The 20,828-nt window shown below is 40.5% G+C and overlaps 1 protein-coding gene across 1 annotated transcript in view; it reads left to right on the top strand.

The window, feature by feature from the left end:
- The window catches only part of ctnnd2a (catenin (cadherin-associated protein), delta 2a), a 228,178-nt gene that overhangs the window by 125,484 nt on the left and 81,866 nt on the right, over positions 1 to 20,828 (top strand). Inside the window, exon 12 of the mRNA XM_029528938.1 lies at positions 7,898 to 8,253. Coding sequence (XP_029384798.1) covers positions 7,898 to 8,253 — 356 coding nt within the window. The remainder of the gene's footprint in view (positions 1 to 7,897; positions 8,254 to 20,828) is intronic.

The following is a 20,828-nucleotide window of genomic DNA, read 5'->3' as shown; positions in this document are numbered from 1 at the left end:
TCAGCGGAGGTGTGAGGAATGGGTAGAGATGAAGCACTAGAGAGAGCACTTGCTCTGTGTCTTTTAACCAGAAGGCAGGGAAAGTTCAGGGCACCTCCAAAGTAGAGAAAGTGACAGAGCTATGAAAATTAGAAAAGAAAAAGGAACAACTCGCTTTCATCTTGCACATGTCTTCAAGTGACCAAATGTGGTTTATTATGCAAAGCGAAGATACTTGGTCTGTGTGTATATTTCATGCAGCTATATTGATGGCGATTCAAACATGAAACGTTAAACACCTTTTATATTTATTTGTGTCTTCTTGCATCCATATAAACATGTATCCATTCTTCTGCAGCTTTTTTTTGCAACGTGCCACAGGACATTTAGACGTTTTGGCAGACTTTTTTACTGTCAGTAAAAATATCAGTGTTACTCTGTCATTAACTTGCTAAATTCCCCCTGTTATCTGATGTCTAAATGAATTTGCATGCAGACATTACTTGGCTTTTAATAATTTAACAGACAGGTGCTACTCGTTTTAATTTGTTAAATAGTTGTGAGTTAATAACAGGTTTGATTTATCTTGGTTGCATGGTTTTTGGATGTAGAAGACAGTCTTATTAAAGGCATAAGACATTTGCTTAGAGGCATGGTAGGAGGTTCTCTATTCATGGCCACACAAGTCACATATTAAAATGAGTGGAAATGTGAAGGAAATTACAATTACATTTCTAATTCCTAATTACAAACCATAAAAATGGCACTATCATCGGCTGATTGTTTTCAGCCTGGAAATCACCTGGTGTGAGTCAAAATAGATCATTATAAATTGGCTAAGCTCAGTAGATCTGAATCCCTATTTGTTTTTCAATTGTACTCTGGAAAAAAAAAATACTAACAAAAAAAAACGCCACAATAAAGGATTTTAAAGCATTACAGCATTGTTAGAACTTTTGACTGGGCTTGCATCTCTCCCAGTCACTTTAGTGTGTCACTCACCAGACTCCCTCTGTTGCAGGGTTAGATTAGGTTTGTTTGGCCAGGATCAATTTCAGCTTGGCCTCTGATCCTGCTGGTCCTTTAATGAACCTGCTGTCTGTTAAAAACCAGCAAGACAGAATGAAGAATTAATTTAAACTTAATTAAACGGTGTTGTTTACTCCACTACGAAAAGACTTATTCTGATTAAATGTCTAGTTTATATCTGTCATTCAGCATCCAGCTTTCAATTGAGAAACAATGTTTACTTGCAGTTTAATTTGGGACGTACGCAACAATAGACTAAGGAAAGGGAGGAGAAACTCATCATTTCTTTGCGGTTTGAAAACTTTCTGCAGTCACTTGCAGTCTGCAGGTCTCCAGGCCACTGCAGTCAAACAGAGCTGAGCTGTTACATGAAATGCAACCACGGCCAGTAGCACTATTCAATTGAATGTAGTGGACAGCAACTTAGTTTACAAGTTGAGTCATTGTGGTTTCTATTGTGGTTTGAGAGCTGTAGAGTATTTAAAGTGAGTTTTTGCTGAAGGCCTAGAAATCTTTAATTACCAGCTAAAATTTGACTTACTCTGCAGATCAGCACAAATTCTTTCCCCCGTGAGCCCATATGGCATTTCCTAAATGGTTTCTTGTTACTGTAAGATGTTAGTCTCTAACACAACTCTGTTACAAACATACACTGTACACCTTATGAGAAAGCTCATAGGTATACACACACCACAGACCACAAACACTGTTCATACCCGTGTGGTGAATACATGCACATAACCGGAGACACACACACACACATAAAACATATGTCCTGTGCTGTGTGTTTACGTTGTTATCATATTATCTGTTTTAGCAGCAATAATGAATTCGCAGCTGTAGAAAGAAGAGTTTATTTGTTTTTGTCCTGAGAGAGCATGCACATAAACTCAACAAAAGAACACGGCTGACTCTCTTTCTCAAATGAAAAGTTACATCCATAGCTCCTGTGTACAATGCCTTTATTCTCTTATTTATTCCTCTGTGCTAGTGAGAACCGAGGATGGAACGATTATAATCTCAGGTTGCCCATCCCATTCTCACGGGCATTCTATCTCAGGAACACTGAGAGGGAATTTCTTTAAATCTGGCACAGATGAAAGTGATGAAGTAAGATGAAACAATTAGTTTTCTGGTAGGAGGTCAAAGGTCACTCATCAAACACATTTTGGCCATAAATCTCCAATCTAGAAACATTAGAGTTGAGATTGTGACCATATTTCACATTTTGTCAGATTCTGAGGTGGTGACATTAATCTCGGATGGCCACTTTGACGCATTTATTACTGCTGTTTGCGCCTCATCTCCACATAGTTTTATTATACCATAAATGCATGCAAATAACTGGACTTTGCAATGTTATCATGAGGTTTTCCTTATTAATATGTTTGACTGTTCTTACATTATTGAGACTGCATTGAAATCACTGTATGTTTATTTAAATCAGTAACTTGTGATCAGTGTAAGTGTTATACCCGTCCATTTTCTGATCCACTTATCTTGTTCAAGATTGTGGTGAGCTTGAGCTTATTTCAGCACACAGTGAGCCAGATGCAGAATGCTCATGGGAAATCAAATTCACATCTTCTCAGGGTAATAAACAGTGTAATTCACCTAAAGCGCATAAAAAAAGAAACCAAAAAAAAAAGGAATCCTGGGGGGAGCAAACATAAACACATGGGGAATGCAGACTCCATGGAGAAAACTTCTCACTGTCAGCTTTGAAACCTAACTTTCAGATCTTAGTACTAAGAACTGAGGCGCCATGTTTTGTTTTCCACAACTCTACCACTTCTGGATATTGCGAGTCTCAAATATTGTATACTGTCTCGTTCATCCTCTCAGGCTCGGATATCTGACGATATAATGAACACCAAAGAATAGTGTATTAGGTCTCTATTCTGCAGGGTTTATGTCACAACAAAGAGTCAACAAAGTTTGACTCTAGATGTCAGACAGCAACAAGATAAGATATGAAAGATAGCGGAGCCAGTTTCAATAATAATGTGAGTATGGTATCTAACACTGTTACCCAATTGGAGGCTGTACGCTACGTAGAAGAGAAAATACAAACAATATTCTTTCATGTATAACTTTCTTTCCGAGTGATTATTTTGCAAGTAAATATAGCCAAAATCACAACACAGTCTTTGTCTTTGACTGATGTGTTTGGTGAAGCACTGCAGAGTTGCAGCTTGAAAGTTACTTGGGTTTCATACTTGTTCCGTTGTCTGAGAACATAAACAGTTATATTGTAGTGGGGCAAACAGATGAGCTGACACTAAGTAAAATGCAAATATGATGCAACAATGTCACACAACATTTTTCACCTATGTCCTCAATTTTGTACAGTCATATACCGCTGACCTACATATCATACATGCATGAGTGTGTCGTGTGCAGTGGGTCTCGATTAAATGGAGCACCTTTACTTCAGGATGAGAAGAAGTCAATCTTTTTGCGACTTTCTCTAGTTTTTCTCAACATGAACATTCAGCAGTAGCCACTGACCTGCAGGGCCTGCTGTGTATACTTGAAGACTTAACACCTTGAAACGAGTGTCTTACAGCTTCCACATTGTAAAATGCTGTAGACTTGATACTGAAAGTGTAAAAAGGGGCATTTGTTTGTGTGTGTGTGTGTGTGTGTGTGTGTGTGCGCGCATGCGTGTGTGCGTGTCCTCGAGAGTTTCCAGCTCAGGAACATCAAGAGCTGTCTGTGTTGGCCAGAAGGCTCTCCCAGGGATAAACAGAGGGAGAAACTAATCCTTGCTCTCCTCCACATCCAAACTGTGTGTGTGTGTGTCGTGGGACTGTGTGTTTGTACATGCGTTTCTCATTCATGGCCGCTTTAGGCAAGGTTGTGTGTGCTTGCTGTTGACCTTAAAGCATTAAGAAAAAAGATGTGCGTTACAGGCATGCATGTCTAGTCCATGTCTATCACTTGCATATTTAGAAATCCATGTTTCTATGCTCGCGCATGTCTATGTGAGTGTGTGTGTGTGTGAGAGATAGACTTTACTGGGGGGGTTTTGTGTAATCGTTCTGAGCACTGAAGCATGTCGGGGGAAAGGACATGTCCTCAGCTCTGATCACATAGTCTACTACAACCACGATAGAAGGGTGGGGGGGGGTGACAGGGAGGCTGTCAGGGGAAGAGGAAAACATGAAATGAATGAATGGATGATGGAGGAAAGACGGCTGATGAAAAGAAGGGAGCAGAAATGAGGGAGGGAGGACAAAGCAAAGTTATTGCTTAGGTGAGACGGGCAGAGATGAAAGAATGAAACTGGCGGATGGACATGTGATGCTCAGAGGATTGTTTGATTCCCCTCTAGTTTTCCCTCCCTACCTGTTTTCCTCTACCTACTGCGCCTTCAGCTGGGGCTTCCTTTCCTCAGCAGCACAGAGAAAAAAAAGAAAAGTCGGCTCCACTGTAAGCTAGCTGGCCCCTGAACTGGCTGACTAATTGCAGAGGTATCACTGTGTCAAATGACTAATAGAGTTTCCTTTCCCGTCGCTAATCTGCCAGCAGGAGCACAGCCGTGATTTGTTTACTTTACGCTGAAGCAAGGGAATACAAAGACACACCCGCCCCTTTTATTTCCTCCCAAACACAATTTCACGCCAACCGTGCGTTAGGTGAGAGGTGTTGGTGGAGCGTGCGTCTGTATGTGTGTGTATGTTGTGTGTTTGTTCGCACATGGCACATTTTGTGATTTGTTTAATATTCCATGAAACAACACAGTGAGTTTGTCTCACGCTGCACTCTAGAAAATTCATGAAAGACACACCCTCCCACACCGCATGAGTTTGTCTTTCTATACTTGAGGGGACCTTTTATTTCCATGTATATTCTATAACCCCAAACCCTAAACCTTGTTGTCTGTGAAACCAAATTCAAGATTAATTTATTTTGCATGCAAATATGCCAGCACAGTGGCAGTGAAATGATTGGTGACGGATCCAACTGTGCAAATAAAGAAAAAAAACAACAAATAAGAATGCAAAATATACATAGATACATATCTAAATTACAAAGGTGTGGGAGAAGGAGAGGTAGAGAATTATGTTTTATCTTATATACCGGAGATATAAATATGCACAGACTCAAACAACAATTCACGTTGCAAGCAATTTGAAGTCACCATTTAATGGTGCACGTGTTTGGACCGTGGAAAAAAGCTGGAGGTCCTGGAGGGAATCTACACAAGCTCATGGAAACTCCTAAAAGATTGGGCCGTTGATTTAAACCCAGAACATTATTGTAATGAATGTAATCTAATGAAGCTAATGTAATCAAACTAATTTAACCTTCAGATATTCATCATTGCTCCAAAAGTCTGAAACATAGTTCTCCCAAACACAGGAACACACGCATACATGCATGTATCTGCATAAAGAGGAATCCACATTTTGATTATTTATTTTTTTTTTTTCCAGGTAATGTTTGCCCCAAAGGTCAAGTCATCAGTCAGAGCCTTCCATTACCAGAACAAATACCAAGAAAGCTTGAGTGAAGGAGAAAATACAATGCATAAAGAGACCCAAGGGAAGCAGAAAACAATAGACGGGATAAAACTTATTTGGCAGGACACTCTTTGGGGATTTTTCTTTCTTTATATTTCTGACCAGCTGTCTCCATGCATGTTCTTTCATCCCTTTTCCCTCCCCTTTTCAGCCTCTGCTCAAGAGCTTATTCATTCGCCTCAGTGCTGGCTGGAAAATAATTTTGGGTTTGCCTTTTCTCGACCATTCAGTCTTCTCCCACCGCCTCCTTTGCAGCAAGGTTCATCCTATTTGGGTGCCTTTCAGTGAGTGCTCACTGATATTACTGAAGTGCACTAGTAGCCTGTAGCTTCAGCTGCTAATGAGACATTCAGAAAGACAGACACACCACAGACACCATTTAAAGAGTAGAGGAAAGACTTGGATTTGCTTCTGATGAGAGTAACTCTGCTTCATTACCTTCCCATACTCTCTGTTCTACATGGCTGTACATTCTCCCTCCTTCTCCTCTTTGGTTTGGCTTTTCTCTAAACTGAAGCCGGGGCCCTCATCCCTCAGCTGTTTCTCTCTGTTTCTCTTTCCCTGCCTAATTCTTTGGATGTTTGTCAAATTTGGGGCATCAGCAGAAGAGTTCACACAGCCTTTCGCCTCATGGGCATTGCATGGCAGAGTCTGAATCTTGAATTTTTCACTGTCTGTCTGGCAAAGGATTTTTGTTAACCTGATTTGAGAGTTAGAGGAAATAAGAATATGCTAATGAGGTTACATCATCCAAAAGGGTCGTCGTGCCTCCGGTGGGCCAACTAATGGAGTTTATCAGACTTGGTGAAAAGAATTTCAATAAGAGCTTCATGCCTCATACAGTGCACAAATGCATGTGTGTATGTGTGTGAGAGTGGAGAAAGGTGAAAAAAGAGATTACAGGGTTGTGAAGGTCAAGTAAATGCCACCACTCAAGACAATGCTAAAGAGCAAGTTTGTTGATCACATAACAATGAGAGACTCATCCTCAGCACACACACACTTACATTCACACAACCTTGATGGTTTCATTCATATAGTGGAGGGGCTTATCTATATATATATATATATATATATATATATATATATATATATATATATATATATATATTGGGGTGTTTGCATCCTTGCCTGTACTGTGTGTGTGTTGTCGTGTTTGTGCATTTCCCCATCCAGACACCATTTTTAAAGGGTAATTCTATTTTTAGGAGGTGCTTCACTGGCCTGTGTTAAAGCCCTAGTCAATCAAATGGCCACATATTGATCTGAAGACCCTGAGATTTATTGCATACTCTCTGAAGAACACATTTATGGTGTGTGTGTGTGTGTGTGTGTGTGTGTGTGTGTGTGTGTACGTTTTTTTTGTTTGTTTTTTTTTGTTTACATGTGTACACATGTCTTGGTTATAATGACACACATGAACCCCCCCCCCACTCCCAATATCACACAACATCTCTCTGTGTTTTTACAGCCAGAGAGAAAGTGGGCTCCCAGACTCCCATTAACATCTTGATATATCACTGATCTACCACTCCAAACACGTTGGGGAGGGAGGATGACAGCTACTGTGCCCCTGTGGGCTGCTAATATCCAAGAGCAAATCCCCACTCAATTTCCGTCTCACTCAAAAAGGAAATATCCTGGTGTTTTCTCTTATTTCTTTATTATTATTTTTCATTCGTCCTTGCTTACTAGACAGACTGTACGGAAACAATTGTTTTGTGGCTACCTCCAAATAGGTTTAAAAGCAAAGTTTCCCTTCCTCACTGCAGGGGAATGACAGGTTAATGAGTCATTGGGTTAATGCTGTTTACACACCATGCGTTCTGGGTTAGTTCAAGTGTTGTTAAAGTAAATCTTTTTTTGTTGTGTAATCTTATTATTGTTTAAATAGATCTACAGTTCACATGAAGACACTTTTGTTTTCCTTTATTTTTTTTTTGTGTTATCACAACAATAGGTATACATAATACTTTTTGCATTGTCAGTACATTTCCAATGTTAGTTGTTGACAGTAGATGTTTCTATTTATTTTATTTCCAGTTCCTCTTCTCAGTAGCCATTAATGTGATCTCAAGGTGTCTGCACAACTTTCAGTATTTTTTCCTCTTTTCTCTCTTCTATCCTTCCCCCTGTTGAACATTCTTCCTGCTGTTAATCCCGCGCATGCGGCCAATATTTATCCATCCATATGGAGACATGTTCATCTTTTTCCAACCACCTTTTCCTCTCTGATTCTGCCTCTCCTTTACTTTCTTCTCCTCTCCTCTTCTTCTCTCCTCTCCTCCACCACTTCCCATTTCCCTTTGTCTGCTCCCTCCATCTTTCCTCTACTCCTCCGCCTTGCAGACCTGACCCAGTGTCTCCATGACCAGGTCCTAAGTTATGTCCTCTGTCCCTACTTTCCTACCATAGCTCCCTCCTCCCCTGGTGTCGACTCCGCCCCTTTGCAGCGCACAGGAAGTCACGGCACAGCGACAGGGAACTACGGCCGTGGCGGGACCAACAACTATGCCACAGTGGGGCCAGGCTACACCTCCAGTGGAGGAGGAGGAGATGTGTACGGCTCGGACCCCTACGTGGCGGATCCCTACCGCACCCTGCAGTACTGCCCCTCCGTGGTTGAATCGCCTTACAGCAAATCTGGACCAGCCCTGCCACCTGAAGGCAGCCTGCAGCGTTCACCCTCTATTGACTCCATTCAGAAAGACCCAAGGTAAACAGGACTGTGCGTGTTGTGTGTGCACATGAGTGTTGTGGGATTCATTGGACAACAATTTGTAAAAGATCATAGGCTATAGGAAGTATGAGAGACAATCCATGTGTTGGTGAACAAATGTGCAAAGGCAGACGTCTTGTTTTTGTGAGTACACTGCATTAGTACCAATAGTGAGATTTCTGTATACTATAGATTACCAGTCACCCAACACCACCATCTACCAGTTTCTGTCAGGCTCCTGTGCTGAAAACAGGCAGCTGCGTTGGTTTGGGACTGCTGCTTTGTATACAGGTGTGAGGATCAAATGCTGTGTAAAATGTAAAAAAAAAAAAAAAAAAAATGCATTGATTTGCAGATTTCATGAACCTGTATTTTATTCCCAATAGAACAGAAACATGTCAAATGTTGAAACGGAAACATTTTACCATTTCATGGAAAATATTTTGAATTTGATGGCAACACATCTCAAAAAAGTTTGAATAGAGGCAACAAATCAAAACAACTGTAGGAGTGTTTGACAACTAATTAGGTTAATTGGTAACGGGTCAGTAACACGACTGGGTATACTGTGTCTAAAACTTGTAGAACAATTTTAGAAAAATATTCCTCAATGTAAAATTGCAAAGACTTTGAAGATCGCAGCATCTACAGTACATAATATTGTCAAGAGATTCAGCGAGTCAGGAGGGATTTCTGCGTGCAAGGGACAAAGCTGAAGGTCAAAATTGAATGCTTGTGATCTTCATGCCCTGAGGCAGAACTGCATTAAAAACAGGCCTGATTCTCTGCTGGACATCACTGCATGGGCTCAGGAGCACTTCCAGAAATCATTGCCTGTGAATACAGTTTGCTACCATCAAAGTCGAAATGAGCCAATATTTTCGACGAAATGATACAATGTCTCAGTTCCAACATCTGATATTGTTTGTTCTATTGGGAATAAAATATGGACTTTTTGAGATTTGCAAATCACTGTATCAGGTTTTTATTTACATTTAACACACCCACCAAACTTTTTTTGGAATTGGGGTTGTCAGACGCTACACAGATTTCGCTGGTCAATTTCGTAGTTAAGCAGATAATGTTTTATTGCTTCGTGAGAAAAATTGAGCCAGGTTCCACTATTTTGCTCAATGACTGTCTGTTTTTGTCTGAGTCATCTGTTTTGCACCGCTGCTGACACAATACAGTGGCTCACTGAAAGAAATGAGCTGGAATGAGGTTGCCTTTCTTTTTTTTTTTTTTTTTTTTTTTTGCAATGTCACGGTTGAGCATAACATAACACAGCCTTATTCCAGTGAGCACTAGTCTTACATCATGTGTGTAAAGACCAAAGTATAAGACAGTGTTACTTCAGTCACATCACAGTTGCTTCAGAAGCTGTGTGTTTCACCTCCCTCTGTGTAAGCTGTGTTTAAAAAAAAAAAAAAAAAAAGAGTCCTACTGGGCTGTGATCACTTCCATCCTCTTGTCTCTGCAATTAAGCAAAGCTCACTCCTCCTCTTCATTTATATATATTTCACAGGACTCTTGATGTATAATTCCTTTAATTACAGAGCAGGAGGGACTGAGAAGTGTGTAGATCATGTCCCAGCAGTAGCTGTCAATCACAGAATTGGGAGAGAGAGAAAGAATGGTATGGTAATAATCATAAAGGGAGGCATTTAAATTCCAAAAAGAAAGATCAAAGTTGAGCGCAGGACTGACATACGCATTTGGATCAATGTAAAAGGAGAAAATGGTCACTGGACTTAACATAAAGAATACTTTTATCAAATACTCCAAGGGCCTACTGCATATTGCATGCTAATGACACTTAGCCTCCCAAAGAAGTATGTTGTACTGATAATGAGGCCCAGTTGGTTTATTACTAATGTGCTACGATTGATGGACCCAAGACACAAGACCCAGAGATCCCTAATGTTTCCAAGCTGTAAAATAATTATATAAACACTAATAATTTATAGGGTGGATCTTTTGTAATTGAACACAGATTTCCAGAATGTATATTTTATGTTGTCAGCATCCAACATCTTTAGAGCCTTTTAGTGTGTAGGATGCTCCATGGAGAGTTCAATTCAACCTTATTTGATTTAAGGTAACTGTGCCAGTTGGGCCCTGATGGTGTTAAAGAGATTTAGATTTGAAGGGTTTATGTAACACCACAGAGAGCTAAAGTGTAGAAGATATGAGAAGTGAGTGAACCAAATTTCTTTTAAACATCACATCTAATCAAATCTAAAAAATAACTAACTTCTTGACAACAAACTATTATTGTGTTTTAGTGACTAGAATTGATGTAGAAGATCAGAGCAGGAATCGCTTTCCTTCATGTTGCTATTACCTGCTTTTATTCTGCCCATTTATCGCTGCACTGTTATAAGATGTCCATTTAGATGAAAAGGTGTGCACAAAAAGATTATTCTGAAGTATAACTTTGGGTGAAGTTGACACTTAAGCTCAAATTCCATTTCATTCTCCAATTCCCATTTCTTTATTTGTGTCTCTCTTCCTCTACTTCATCTCATTGAATTGTTACATTCAGAGTATTATATTTGTCTTTGTCATGAGGTCAAATAGCCTCCTACTCAAACTTCTCTCTGCCTTGCTGTAATTGGATCTAGCCGAGCTAACATGAAGTGCTAAATGAGTTAGCAGTGGGGGCAGGGGTGTGTGTGTGTGTGTGTGCAATATGAGCTTAGGAGGAGACTGTGTTTTTGTAATGTAAATCATTAGCATATTCTATACCCAACTTCAGTATATCACGATACTGTGTGAGTGTGTGGGAGGGTGTGTGGGTGTGTGGGTGGGTGTTTGCGTGCCTGTTACACAGTCACAACTGCAGAAGAGTAAGCATGATAGAGCAGAAGTGAGGACAGTGACACAAAGAGAAAACTAAATAACTGCTAATGAAGGGGAGAAAGAGAGCCATGGAGATGGGGGGAAATCAGGGAGGAGGGATGGAAGGAGGAAACAGTTTAATGAGTAAAAGATGGAGGAAAAAATGGCAGGAGGTAAAAAAAATAAAGAAAAATCTGGTGGAGGACGAGGCAAAATGATGAGTGTCACCTTTAATCGTGTCGGATGTGTGCTTTCCGCAAAGCTTTCTGTCAGCTTTCTTAAATTGAATATCAAAAATAATGCAGGGGGCGAAATGAACGTCAACAATGTTGAGATTTAGAGAGCCAATAAAGGAGGTGAGAGGTTGGGCAGTGGTGAGAAAGAAAGACAAAAGCCAATAAAAAAGCAAATGAAAAGGAAACAAATAAATGGGATAAGGGGAATCTTAAGCAAGAGTAGAAAGCACAGAGAGAGATTTCTGTATGGGGTGAGGGTGGCATACCATGATAGGAAAGAGGAGGGAAAGGAGCAGAGGTCACATAGTGCAGGCGGGTGAGTGAGAGCTGAAGGGAGACAAAATGAAAACAGTCCCAGAGAAGATAGGAGATTGAGAATGAGGAGTTGGGTTATTGTTACAAAGCGAGCAGAGGGGAAGACACGAAGAGAAGAAGAGAAGGGGGGTGGGGGGGGGTGATCAAAAACTACAATTAGACTGCAGCGTTGTTACAAGCGTGGGGGTGTATTCAATTTATTGCTGAATCAGTCTGAAAGGGAGACATAGCATTTAATTCTCTATTAAAATAACTCAAACTACCCTCTTTATGTTCTACACCACACCCATATTTAGTCACCTAACAATAGTAGTCAAAGTGTGACTTTTTTTTGTGTGTGTTGTGTGTGTCTTTTGTTCCAACTGAATAAAATGTTTCAGCATTTATACTTTAAGCAGAGACACAGTGGAAGCTCAGCACAAAGACCTGGCATTTCAGACCAATCAGGATCTGCAAGCCAGGGGTTAAAGTCCCATCGCTGCCACGGCTGATTAAAAAAAACAAAACAAAAACGATTGAATGAGGACTGATAAAAGAAATACACCCTCCTCCACCATGTGTTTGCTGGATACAATAGAGCTGCTGACATGAAATTGCTATTTACAGTAACTTGATCTGACGGGATGTGGTGTGACATGTCATTGTCAGCATTTGTTGTGCGAATATTGAATTATGCTGCATTTATTGCAAATCTGTGGTGGTCAGCGGTGTGCACATTTGTGTATTTTTGGGTCTATGTGGGATGGGTGTGTATTTACATTTTCAAGCCTGTGCTGAAGGCATGGCGATGGAGACAGTAGGTGTGTGTCTGACACTCGTTTCTGAGCGCACATGGCTGATGCAAGGCATTCCCAAGCGTAGCGCTGTCCAACGTGCAATGATTTGTGTTTGTATGCTAAAGAAACAAAGTTATTAGATTACGAGTTGGTCAGTGGTGTGTTTGTGTGTTTGTGGTATTTGACAATGGGATTATATTCAGACAGGGGCTCCTATAACCACTGAAGCAAAAGTAAGACCCCAACACATCCACAGTATTCAGCTCGCTGTACAGTGTACCTGGGGATTTTTATTTTGTAAACTGGAAACAGAGATTATGTTCACTTGGAGTCGGTCCCGGCTGTGCCCACTGGGGAAGTCCAGCACTTAATGCAGCACTCTCTACTTTCGCTAGTGTTCTTGCTGGCCAGTATACACAATTATGTTACATATAACTCTTTGTTTCTTGGGAAACTTTCTTGCCGGATTGCTGCAGTTTTGTCATCAATTGCATGTGACAAAATCTGCAGCCCGATGTCGGCTCCTGTGCTTTTGCTTTTGGCAGCGACCCAAAATACTGTATCCAGTTCACTTTAAGCAAAGTAACCATTCATTGCAAATGGTTTCAAAGTGCGATCTGGCAGAAAAGCTCTGTTTGGGAGAGCTCTCAACAAATCTGAGCATTCTCGAGAAGTCTACTGAGAGATAAAATCTGCCAATAGTGGGGAGGAAAAAAAAAAACAACTGAAGATGCTCATTCTCTTATACAAGTGATGCTTGAAATTTGAAGGAAATTTAAACTTAGATAATGAGAAAGCTGTGATTCTTTTCTACCCAACCCTCCATTGATTTTATGGGAAAATAAATTGCGCAGTCTATCAAATATTTTGAAATTAATATAATTTCATTGCTAAAGTTTTGTGCAATAAAAGTAAATCTAGAACACTTTCAAAAATTATTCCATAAGCATTTCTATCTATTAATTAACTTCATACAACTTGTAAGGAAGAGAGGAACAGTTGAGTCTGTCTTGGCAAGCAGCTTTTTCAGGTAGGTTGTTTCAAATATTTTGAGGAACTTGCCACAATCGATTGATGGATTTAGGCTGACGATGTCGTTACTAGAGCTCCTCTATCGCAGGACTTCCTGTTACCAAAGGTAGCTCCTAAAGGCACTGATGTATGTTTGGGGTCGTTGTGATGTGGTCTAAACATCTGAAACATTTGCTCAGTATTATGTCAGATTGATCTACAGTCAATGAGTTAGTGCAGTTCATCTTTTACTCTGTGACAAGTGTCAAGAAAAGGAAAGAATCAGGATCAAGGATCATGTCTACTTAATCTAGTCAATATTATATGCAATTTAATATAAATATAAAATGTTATGTTGTCATACAAAGAATGTTCAGTTCGCTTGAAAGTAATCAAAGCAGAGAAAAAAGACATTGGGAGTTTAAGTGCTTCAGCACCATGGACAGAGCAACTCAGCTATATAGGATTTGAATGTTTAAGCACCATGGAGAGAGTCTCTCAGTGCTATAAAACGACTGCTGCTGCGGGGCCCACTTATCCTTACTCTATCTTATATTTACTTATCTTTCCTAAACATTAAACAAAATGGAGGACCAAACTCCAATAATCATGAATAACTTGTAAAATATGGTACATAGAAAACATGGATCTTGAATGTATTTATACCCCAGATTGCAGTATTAGCATTAACTGCTGTTTATCTATTGGCCCAGAAGAAACATTCATCCCATTACTTATTGACCACTCTCTCCAGAGGTGCAGCATGCTAACCAGCTAGTTACCGTTCTGAAAATCAAATTAGCCTCCAATCTGCTCCAAAGACATAGTGCACCTCAAAGGGCATATTAAAACCTCTTTTTGTAAACATAACAATGGCTGAAATGACAATCAGCAGCTAAAATGCTACTGAAAAAAAAAAAAAAAAAAAAAATGACTGAGATGAAAATTTTGTGGTTTCTTTAATATGGTCACTATATTAATCTTACCACCCTGTTCTTTGTAAATATTGTATTTATTTCTTCATAGTCATTGTGTCAGTATAATCAGGCAGAGAGTGAAATACTGAGGGATACGTAAGACAGTGTGAGGTTTTCTGTCTGTGCTCTGCCTTTGAAGGATAACAAAAGGGGAACTCAAATGCTCAACCTCAATGAACAACTGCTTGACTGAAAGACTGATAGAGCGGGGCCGAAAGGGGAAGTGTCGCTCAGTACTGTTTTGTGCTTTGTTATTAAACTGTGCTCTAGATCAGGCAACAACAGGTAAGAGGGAAAAAAAAATTAATTGGTATTGAGGAAAGGCAAAATATGGATTAGTAAATGGATGAGTCAGGAGGACAAGAGAGGTCAGGCAATGAGGGTGTGGCATACACAGTCATGGGATGAGCAAAGGATTTAAAGAAAGAGAGAGGAAGGAACAGAGCGAGAAAGACAGAGGAGAGAGGACACACTCTATTGGCTCTCAGCACGGCCCAGGGGTAATTTCCTCTCCGCATGAGAAATGCATGCTGGGATATGGAATCACCTCCAAGGGAGGGTAATGATGCATTGCCAGAGCCTTGGCCCTGAGGCTGTGTGTGTGTGTGTGTGTGTGTGTGTGTGTGTGTGTGTGTGTGTGTGTGTGTGTGTGTGTGTGTGTGTGTGTGTGTGTGTGTGTGCGTACGTGTGCCCTGGCCATCATCCCTGCCTGTTCTGGGTAAATTGCCCATTGTAGTTATTTTCCTTTTCGGAGGTGGCCTATCTGTTTGTGCATGTGTATATGTGTGCGTGACCTTGAGATGATAACAATACTCATCTGCTTTTTTCTCTGCAATGGTGAGCTGCGCCCTAAATCTGAGGCCAGGGCGATAAAAGGATAGACCAAAGACGGACAGATAAATGTGAATCACGTGGCCATTGCTCTGTTGCATAGATGTAAACTTACACAAACGTTAACATTTAAATATTTAGGCAAAGATAAATGAATGGCTCACATATATAAAGACATTGAGGTTAAGACTTACAATTACACATTTGCCTACAAAGCTTTAAAAATGTAATGACAATACAGTGCATGGACTCGTGCAGTGTTCACTTGTTCAGTGGTTCGACCAGGTTTTCTCATTGTGTGGGTATGTGATGTGGACAGACAGTAAAGAATTTCTCATGTTTGTTCTTTTTTTGATCCAATCATTGCATTATTGTTTTTTTTTTTAATGGTAATTACTGCCACTAATGTTTCTTTGGTTAATGTCCATCAAACCATTTGTATACATATTCGATGGCCATAAACACAAACTGACAGCCCTTTTCAGTAAAGCTGATCTACGGGTTGCGAGAAATAGAATATATGGTGTTTGAGCTGCTTCATACTTAACAAAAGTATGATAATATATGCTTCCCATCTCTCCTCCTCCCACCACCTCCCTGCTTCTCCTGACACTGGCGGCATTTCAGAGGGATTATGGGAGATTGTCACACCAGCAAAATGACTGTATATCCTGTATCCTCCCCAAGTCTCACTTCACCTCTCCGCTGGCTCGTATGCGACAGCAAAGCTGAGCTGTGCTTCATCAAGACTTAAGCACATATAAGACCATGAATATAAGTTTCAAAAGATCGTCAGACCCTCAGTCTTTATCTTAATTTCTACTGAAATTACTCTAAAAACGTTATTACATTTTTCTCACAATGAGATTTTAAACAGTTCAGACTATACATTTATAGTTCTTCCAATCGGCGTTGATTGTGTTTCCGTTGTATAGTACTTCTCCGTCTAGGTTTAAAGGAAAGTTCTTGTTTAATCAAAGTTGTTTAATAAAAATTTTTGGCTTCAAACCAAATAAGCATTCTTTGGGTACTATCTGTAAATTATGAGTGTCTTACACTTTTCATCATACGGATCTCTGGGGAGTGCTCACTGCGAGGTAGCATACATCATACTTGAATGCAACCACAATTCAGTTACTGTTACAGTTACAGTTGTACTGAGCTACAGTGTGCAGCTCAGTGCTATCAATGCAACTACCCTCACGAGACTCTGCTGATAAGATTTATTTCTTCTATTTGTTCCCCGGTGCAGTCTTGCATGAACTCAGCGCTATTGACTTTACACTTAGATGAGTGTATCTCTTCTTTAATTACCTTTTTGACTTGATAGCAACATTGGGACCAGACTAACAAACATAAATGTCTGGCCTGACTGACTGCTTGTCTGCTTGAGTCATTGCTTGGCTGACAAAATGTTGCTGTTCCCCCATTGGCTGTTGCCCTTTCAAATAAATTGGCCCAAACTCTTTCCATCAAGAGGTTGGCTGCAGCTTCCACTTTTGAAAATTAGCAAATTTGTTAGCAGATTTATCAATTTTTAAACCATTGTTGTTACATTCCACAGAAGAGAGTCGCCAGTACTGCAGCTTGAGTTATGTTTAAGTGACTATTTCACACTTGCTTTGTCATCTGGCATCAGAAACGAACAAAAAAAACCAAAGGAGAACAGCTTCTTCAGAAAATTAGTCTGTTTCAAAATCATGTCTATTGTGAGCAACAAGAGTAAGAGAGACGATGGAATGACTCCAAGTGGGAAAGAGTCGTGATGATGTCACGTTTACAGTTGTAAACTGTGTCCTCAACCAATGATCATATACAGTCCAGCTGTATCATAGATTTTGACCTCGTCTTGTTTACCATTCCTCACAGACATTAATGTGAAACAGCGTCTTGCCTGCCACAACTATGTTCTTGTACAATCTTCGATTCTGCTGTTAAGGTCAGTGGAATTTAAAGCTATTGTGCAGGAGAGGGATCTTGACCTTTAAGCTGAGTTCTGTGCCAGAAATCATGTGTCAGGTGCTTGTTATTGGGCCCAGTGGGATTCAGTAATGACCACAGAACTAAAATAAAGCTGAAGTTAAAAAATAGACAGTGGAGGCATTATACGGAGGTTTGTAATTAGAATAATCATTTCCTGTAGTAGGTGATCATATTAAGCCATTTTGCCATCTCTATATCCACCACCTGCTAAAGTACAAAACCGTGTCCATGTCATAAACCTCTCTTAGTACACCCCTTTACACTTCCTAAAATAAAACCCTTATGTGCCCACTCACATACACACTATAAAAATGCTATAAAATTACAATTCCCTCCTATGTGTTAATCAGTGGAGACAGGTGTGTTGCCAAATGCCACACAGTTGGACAAAGATGCAGCAGCTAACTTGGTGAAAAAGGATTTGGAAGAAAAACCTTTTTTTCAGTGGTCTGTACAATAGCCTCAAAGGTGTGACCCAAATTCTCCTCTGGACAAACAGTCATTGTCAATAGTATAGTTGAACAGAAATGTATAAAACATATATTGTAAGAAAGTCACCAAAGCTGACTTGATGATGGGAGCCTTAACGTAAATGCAGGTCAGCTGTTTGGGGCAGTGCTATAACCAGCCCACAAGCAGGTGGGTGGCTGGAAGGTCATTGTTTCAATCCCCAGACTCTCAGGATGAATCTGGATGAGGAGGCAAAACAGCCCTCCTTACCAACTATCACTGAAGAGCCCTTGACCCATCATCGGCTCCAGGGGGACTGCTGCAGTCACCACTAGATTAACCTGTATGTGCAGCAATGTGCAGCATTCTCATGTTCACTCAGTGTAACCCACCAGTTAAATAAAGATAAATCGTTGACGTAGCTGATGGTTGCCATTGTCAAAACCCCTCAGAGTAGTTATTTTACTGTGAGGCGAAACTCTGCTGTCTCCTATGCAAAAAAAAAAAAAAATATTTCTTTGCCTGTCTCATTATTTCTTTTCATCTCGGGAACCTTTTGATCGCAGACTGGCTGCTTGCGATCTGAAGAGTCAATCTGTTTTCATATTTTTTTCACGGAGTCATGATGAAACAGCTCAGATGCTTTCCAGTGCTGCTGACTCAGTTCTGAGATACTTCTCTGCTGTGCACCCATCGCTCTCTGGCTCTCTGTCGCTACATCACACCTCAGTAGGCGCACATGACGTGATGATAGGCACGCATGTACCTGAAGCGTTCTTTCCCTTGTACAGTTGAAACACACAGTAGCTGTTCTGACACTCCCCCCTGTTGTTCTTGGGCCCATTCAAGACATCTGTCTATTACTCTCCATTTTCAGCGCTTGCACATCCTTCATTTGTCTCTTGCTTCAATTCTTCAAACTTTTTGCCCATTTTTCTCCTCAGGTGTACAAAATGGTTCCTGAGGATCTGTACACCTCACTGACAGTCGTCATGTGTCTGTTCACACCTGTGCATGTACATGTGACTTTAACTCATAATAAAGGCTGACAAAGTCATTAGTCAATGCAACTTCTTCTGACAGTGAATCAAGTGAAACATAAAGCTTGGTAGAATGATGTCGGGAAGAAAAGGAGCTCAAGATGATAAAGAGAGGGAGAGGGAAAGAGATCATGGTGAACAAGAAATAGACGCAGCCTTTGCTCTTGTATGACTCATTGGACAAGGTTTGTTGGGCTTTCTTACCCCTCTTAGAGAAAGTGTGTGGCACCAACTGCAATCTGCGTTCATGCATGATTGTTTGCCTTTCCTCTGTGTACGTTTTGTACCTTTTGTGTGTCTGCCTGAATCGCTTCACTGGTTCTGTACTCTTGAAATTCCATTTGTCAGTGCCAAAGCAAGAATCTTGTGAAATGCAAACCGTGCATTTGCATGAGGTTAGATCAATATTGTGTGCAAATTTTTCTGAGGAAAATGAGCGTTAATCCGGTTGCTATGCTCCCAATGTAAATGAAAAATTAGAGTATTAACCACAGATATTTGACACATGCAAACACATCTTAAACACCAGGGAAAATACCTTTTTTTTTTTTGGGCAATTCCAGCTACATGTCTTAGATAAATTGGTCATAGCTGTCACAGCACCCCTGTCTCCAAATAATTAGAAGCTACACAGCCACAGCAAATATGTGGGTTATCTTTTCTTTTGAAACGGTGGTAAAAGCTTGTAAGCGATGGAGATACTGACATTTCATTAACGTGTTCATAGACAGCATCTTCGCTTTTACCTGATCTTTCAGTGCAAAATTGGTTTCAATAACAGCTTTATCTGCCTTCTGTTGAAATAAAGGAAACATTGATGCGAACTTTATAGATATTACACCCTCTATCATGCTTATTTATATTTAACCAAAACCGCCCACCTTTTCCTGACTTCTTCCGAAGTGAAATTGTTCTCAAAACCTCAGAACTCTGTTGTTAAGGTCAAATGCTTTTACAAACGCCATCCAGCCCATCAACTTCCTGGCAACTCTGCTGCCGTTTATACATTTTAGAGTTTATTGATCCAGAAAACAGATTATCCTTGAACATAATCCAGCCACTGATTCTGTTTCCCACAACTTGCTGCTACAGTTCAGTTGTATAGAACCATGATTCCTATGAGGCAAGATCAGCGCCGCAATGCTCAAGGTAGAAGTCATTTATCTTCTTCTCCATCATGTGTTTTAACTTTCACGGCGGCAATCATTTCGCAAGGATGGGTGAAAAATACGCCACTTAAGTGAGTGCAGTCATCTGTATCATTGAATTTTTGTTAGTGAATATCAGACAGCAAATACACTCAAACCTCAGATCAAACTGATTAAAAGGGTGGAAAGCTAAATATCAGAGCTGTCGCATAGATTTGCCTAATGTGGTTTACATAATGCTGTAAGAGATTTCATTTTATCCTGTCTGAAAGCAGTCTCTGCTGTGTATTCTATGACTCAGGCCGTGATGTTTCTATTGTACGGCTCCGCTTCTTATTTCCATCGTGCTTCCATCCACGTCTTTTTTTGAAATTTCAAAAATGTATGGATTTTAGTCGCGCTTCATCGGCTTTTGGAGATGGTTTTTATATGTGTGACTGCATTATGTGTGCCCCCACGTTCATTTTCGTTTCATTTCAACCACTCATCTGTTTCCGGGTTGGAGGGGAGGCGGTGCTGGAGCCAATCCCTGACATCCGGAGCGAGGGGGGGTACACCCTGGACAGGTCGCTGGCCAATCACAGGACCGACATACAGAAAATCACTCGCGCTCAAGCCTACGGGTAATTTGGAGTCACCAATGAACCTACAGGAAATGCACGTCTTTGGACTGTGGACGGAAACCCACGCAGGCACAGGGAGAACATGGAGACTCCACGCAAAAGTGCCCCAGTCCTGGGAATCAATCTCATAATCGTCTCATTGTGGGGCATTGGTGCTAACAACCATGCCACCACGCTGCTAAGAGTGCATTCAAACGCATATTATGACCATCTACATAACAATCAGTGTCCCAATCACATCATTACACACTGTGATCCCTCCACTTCCTCCTTCATCACCTGCTTCTACACTCTTCAGCGTCCTGTGCATAGTAGAGGGAGTAGACAAATGGCACTCAATT

The sequence above is a fragment of the Echeneis naucrates genome, chromosome 20 (genome assembly GCF_900963305.1).
Source record: "Echeneis naucrates chromosome 20, fEcheNa1.1, whole genome shotgun sequence".
Taxonomy (NCBI): Eukaryota; Metazoa; Chordata; class Actinopteri; order Carangiformes; family Echeneidae; genus Echeneis; species Echeneis naucrates.
Note: the sequence above shows the minus strand (reverse complement) of the source record. Positions and strands in the feature narration are given on the sequence as shown.